Source organism: Mesitornis unicolor, unplaced genomic scaffold, assembly GCF_000695765.1.
Source record: "Mesitornis unicolor isolate BGI_N332 unplaced genomic scaffold, ASM69576v1 scaffold38, whole genome shotgun sequence".
Lineage (NCBI taxonomy): Eukaryota > Metazoa > Chordata > Aves > Mesitornithiformes > Mesitornithidae > Mesitornis > Mesitornis unicolor.
Window position 1 is genome coordinate 11,667 of NW_010203597.1, and position 5,439 is coordinate 17,105.

Consider the following 5,439-nt stretch of genomic DNA (forward strand, 5'->3'; position numbering starts at 1 on the left):
AAACACCAGAAAGGAGCTGAAGCAGCTCCACAGACACTCTCATATGCTGGCATGGGCTGAGGGCTTCCCAAACCAACAGCAGCTATTTCGGAAGCTGGAGGAGGTACAACCAGAAAAGCGAGTACGGCAACGTGTCCCATAAAAAAAGAAGGAAGGAGGATCCTGGCATTTGGCAGTATTCAGGTGACCCCCTTCTCTGTGTCGAAGTGCAAGCTATAGAAAAATGCTGATGCAGAAAGGCCCAGAGACGAAGCCCACGTCACAGAGGCAGCGATGGTTTACAACAAATAATTCTTGCCAGGTTAAGTCTAATTGCGTCTAAAAACAGAAATGCAAGACAAGGGGTTTAAAGAAACACTAGGGATAATATATCTGGTCTCACTGAATCCTGCTGCCAAAAAGCGTTAGATTGGATTACGAACATTATTACATCAAAAATGGATTGAAGGGCTTAAAGACTAACAATAAACAGCAAATGTATTAGATTTATGGGGCAAATATCTACTGAGGCCTTGCTTTTGCTTCAGTGTTTTCATCAAACAAGGTCTCTGTGCCTCAAACGGGCTCATGGGAGAGGTGGGACACTGTGGCCGTGCCCGGGAACTTGGTAGAGGGATGGGCGAGAGAAAACGCCACTGGAAAAGCACCACAGCGCTCGTTGGCCAAGGCGCTGCCCAAAACATCTGCAAACAGCTGCCTGGAGAGCATCAAAAGGCTGAGAGAGGCTTTATTTGGGGGGGGCTTTGCTCTCCTGCACCCCAGCGGGCTGGGCCACATCCAGAGCTCCTGCACAGCGAGGAGCTGCACCGGGAGCTCCTCCACTGCCAGGACATCGGGATTAATGCATCTCTATCTAGGCACCTCATTACCAGAGATAGTAAAACTGGAGCAAGTTCAAAGAGTAGCAGCAAATGCAATTAAGAGCTGGAATGAATTGAGGAGGGGAGGTGGAAAGAGCCAAACCTGCACAGCTGTCTGAGCCGTGGTGGGGCCCAAGCTGCCCACGAGCATCCCAGGAGCACAGACACCAGGGCTGGGAGGGCAGGTTACTTGAGTGGGGCATGGACAGCCAAGGAAGCAGAGGAAAATCATCAGAAAGTGGTAAAAACCAAGGTTGAGGAGAAATATGGGTATGGTCAGGCTCTAAGACCCGGGGCAGATGATCTGTGGGCATGAAGCAGGACCTCAACCCCACCTCTAGGCCAGCACAATCACAAAACAGTCTTCAGGTTTTGTCTTCCCCTAGCCTTTTGCTCCTGCTAGCCCAAAAAGCAGTTGGATGGATTATTTTTAAGCACGTGGATGCATTCTTCCCTCCCATTTCACATCTGCACACAGGTCTGCAAGTACAAACTACTCTGGAGCTTCCACCGACCTTTCCAGCAGCCCACCCATGGATTTGTACTTGGCTGAGAAACCCCCAAAAGGACCTTCTTTTGGGGCAAAACAGCAAGAATCTATTCCTGTTGGACCTCACCTCCCTACCTCCCACACAGCACAGGAGGAACAACCCAGGAGAGCCACCACCATGTGCTTCCCTCTGTCTGCCCACAGTGTATTATGGTTTTGCAGGGAGGGGACAGGACATGGGGACAGGAGGCTCCCAAACAGACACCAAAGGCAGCCACAGGAGACCAAGGACAGAAGAAACCACAGGTCTGTCATGGAGTAAAACGCCCAATACCCAAATTCCCAACTTCTCTGCCTTCTCCATCCCCCATGTCCTGCTGCAGCCTCACAACCCTCTACCAAGCCCCTGCCTCAGGCAGGAGCTCCTGCTTCTTGTTCTTCATGAAAAAGCTCAGGAAAAATGGTTTGGTGGTTGGACTTGTTGATCTTAAAGGTCTTTTCCAACTGAAATCATTCTATGAAAAAGCATCCCCTTCCCCTACCCAGCCCCAGGAGAAAAAGACGACTTTAACGACAGCGGAGGGGCTCAGCACAAGGCTCTGGAGAGGTTACGTTCGCTTTCAAAAGCCTTTTTCATCGCTAAGCTGAGGACTGGGGCTGTGTCCCTGCATGATAAAAGTGGCCCTAAACAAGGCTTGGCATATCCAAGGCAAGGGCAAAGTGGGGGGGAGCAGCCCTGAATGGGGAGGGACCCCAGGAAGCTCCCCCCCCGGCTCCGTTGGGGAGGTTTTCCAGCTGCCTGGGGAAGGTGGGGGGCAAGCGGCACACGTCCCCGCTGCTGCCCCGCTCCCCTCGGCTTCAGCATCGCTTCCCCAGCTTAGGGCTGCCGGCAAATGAAAAGGAAGAAAAAAAACCAAACCCTTTTGTGTGTCAAGGCAAAGCTTGGGGAGAGGGGAGGGGAAAAAAGGCAAAAAAAAAAGAGGAAAAAAAAAAAAAGACAACACGTGGGTGGTCCGTTCAGGAGACTTTTGACTTTGTTTTTTTGGCTATTTTCTTTCTAGGCAGAAAGAGCTCCTGGGGCTGCTCGGCAGAGGGTACGGCCTGATCACAGGAGCACCATCGGCCCACCCAGGGGCCAAAGTTCAGCTGGCAGCGGCCACTGGCTCCCCGCACCAAGGGGGCTCACATCAAAGTGCAGAGGAGTCAAGAGAAATTAAAGTCAGAAACGGTCCGAGGACGAGGCAAAGGGCACTGCCGGCCCCCTCCGCAGAGAGGGGAGGGACCCCACAGGGATGCTCTGAGCACCCCGCTCACTGCATCCCTATTCCAGGCTCCGTCAGAGCTGCAGCGGGCTGGAGCGATGATGACCCAGGTGTGCTGGCAGCAATGGAGAGGAGCTGGCATCAGCTCAAAGCCAGGGGGACCCTCGGGGAGCCGCGTCTGCAGTCGGCAGCGCCCTGTGGGCAGCTTGTGAAAACATCACCGAAAGCTACAGGAGGTTGATTTAACTTAAGCAGCAGCTTTCGTGTGAAATGCAAAGCAGGTCCTTCAAAATCTGTGTAATTCAGAGCTTGGTAAATCCCTCTGCCTGCACCTTCCGGCCAGACTGCGGTACAATGCGAGGGACCCCACATGTCTCCTCCTCAGCATTTCGTTAAGCTCCTGAGCTCATTCTGGGGAATATATTTGGTTCTGGGGGGGTATTTGCAGCCTGAGGGTCCCAGGGGATGTAGCAGCGAGGCAGCACCCCAATTTCAGCCCTCATTAGCTTGACAACCACATCCCTCCTTGAACTTGACCCCCAAGCACGGAGGAGCTGCTGACCAAGTGCTTCAAGATGTTTGCCCGATGTACAAAAGGCAGAGTCACGTCTGTGCTTTTAGCCCCTTTCTGGCAAGTTGGTGACCCCACCAGTGCCCCTCGAGTGACACCAGGCAGATGGCCCCAGATCCGGACAGCGAGGGTGACTGAGCAATGGCAGCTCCCTGCCAAACTGTGACTCAAGCCCGCGGTCTCTGCTGGCACCACCGCCGTGCCAATCCAGCTGAGCAGGTAATTGTGCCATGTGTCCTCCCTGCTGTCACCCTTCCTACAACCACGTGGTGCTGGGCACAGGCGACCAGAAACCCCTCGTCACCACGTATTAGGAAGCAAAAAGTAAAATTCACCGCAAAGGACGCAAGAGTGGGCTCAGGCTGGACCCACCAGGGCCTGTCTGCTCTCTGGTCACTGGATTTACTCAAATTGTTCTGCACCAAAACCACGGGCAGCCCCAGCCACAAGGGGGGCTCCTTGGTAGCACTGCCATGGCGCTTGTGCTATGGCTGAGCACCTCCTTCCCGCAGCCGCCTGCAACATCCTCGCCACCCCCTCTGAGGGCAAAGATTTCAAGCTAAAAATACATTTGTTTACCGACTGGAAAGCATCGCCTCCCACGCGGGCGGCTGACCTCTGCATCGATGAGTCCATGGCATGTGATGGCCAGGGCAGAGACGAGCCGCATGGCCACCGTGCCCTTTGCCGTCTGCTCCGCTGCGGCTTTGCACGTGATGTGCCGAGACAGAGGAAGAGCGAGCGGGCGGGCATCCTTCTCCATCCATGCTGGAGCTGGCACAGGCGCACACATCCCTGAGCAACAGTCCCCTGCATGCATGGACTGTGAAGTCTGAGAAAATTCAGCCCTCCTTCCCTCTCCCATCCACAATGCTGTGTTATATAGAAAAACAGGCCAGTGCGCAGGATTTTACAGCCACAGCAAGCACTGGGCACCACCAGCAGCTTCCCACTGCCGGGGCTGCTCTCGGTGGCAGCACCCAAGGAGGAGGATGAGGACCGCCTCGGTCACTGTTTCTCCCAATCCTGGCTGCCCCACCGGCAGCTCCACAGGGCAAAGCCCTACAAGAAATGCCCTGCAACACCTTCAGCCTCAAAGGAAGATGGCAGCAAAAAATAAGCTCCAGATACCCACTGCTCCTCCGTGCCATGGCTGACCCCGGCTGGGGGACATGCTCTTGCTCTTGCTCCTAGCCATGCAGGGGACACAGCCAGATAAGAGCTGGTGACCCGCTCAGCCAGCGGCGCATTCCTCCCCCTTCTCCCATCCAGCAGGAAATATTTTCCGTACGTGTCAGCTCTTTGCACCGGCCAAGTCGTGAACAAGCGCCTGGTGACACTGTGCAGGCCCCCGTGGCCCCCCCGAGCCAGAGACAGCGGCGAGGAAGAGGAGGGCGACTCACATGTGATGAAGTAATCCTGCTGCCGCTTGAACTCCAGGCCCATGTAGTTGGGGCTGAACTCCTGGAACTTGATGGTGAAGCGGATCTCCTGCTCGGGCCGGTTGCATGTCACTAGCACGTTGGGGTCCATGACGGTGCTGCAGGCATCTGCCTGGTCCTTCTTCACCAGGTACAGCTTGTAGTATTCGTAAGGCTTGGACGGCTCTGCCTTGGGGCAGATAATGTCCAATTTATCCCCAATCTCTGGGTAGATGACCAGCCCTCTCCCAGACATGAACCTGGAAGAGAGGAGGACAAGTGGTTAACCACACGCTCAAGTGCAGGCAGCGGGGGCCACGCCAACCCGTCTCACCCTGTGCAGAACCCCACTTTCACAGAGTTTATTTGGTGCTTAAACTCTGCTGCTTTCTCTCCATGAGATGTTGTTTGACACCGAAATAAAGCTTTCCTCTCCCTTCTCACGCAAGGAGCCAGTGCAGGCTCTCACCAACAAAACCAGGGGCTGGCTTGGCACAGTCCTGCTCCCCAGCCCTTCTGCATCGTGGCGAGGGAGAGCACCCAAACCCAAGCCCAGCACCCAGAAGGGAATGGAGTCTTCCCACAAAGGGATGCGGAGCTGGAGCCACAGTGGCTCTGCCCGACAGCCAGGCAAGGAGCTTCCTGCAGGGACAGGAGATAATTAGGGATGGGGAGAAGTCCTGACAATGGGGTGCGGGGAGGGATCCCTTCCACGCCCTGACTCCCCGAGGAATTCCTGTCCTTAAATGGAAGAGAGGGAAGCATCCTGCAGGACAACTTCTCCCAAGCCAGGCTCAATGGCATGCCCAGGAGCGTGGGAGGACCGGATGGAGAG

The 5,439-nt window shown here is 55.1% G+C and overlaps 1 protein-coding gene across 1 annotated transcript in view; it reads right to left on the reverse strand.

Annotated features, from left to right (window-relative positions):
• The window catches only part of EFNB1 (ephrin-B1), a 16,125-nt gene extending 11,263 nt beyond the window's left edge, over positions 1-4,862 (reverse strand). The window contains exon 1 of the mRNA XM_010190742.1: positions 4,587-4,862. Coding sequence (XP_010189044.1) covers positions 4,587-4,860 — 274 coding nt within the window. The 5' untranslated portion in view covers positions 4,861-4,862. The remainder of the gene's footprint in view (positions 1-4,586) is intronic.
• Positions 4,863-5,439: the final 577 nt, after the last annotated feature.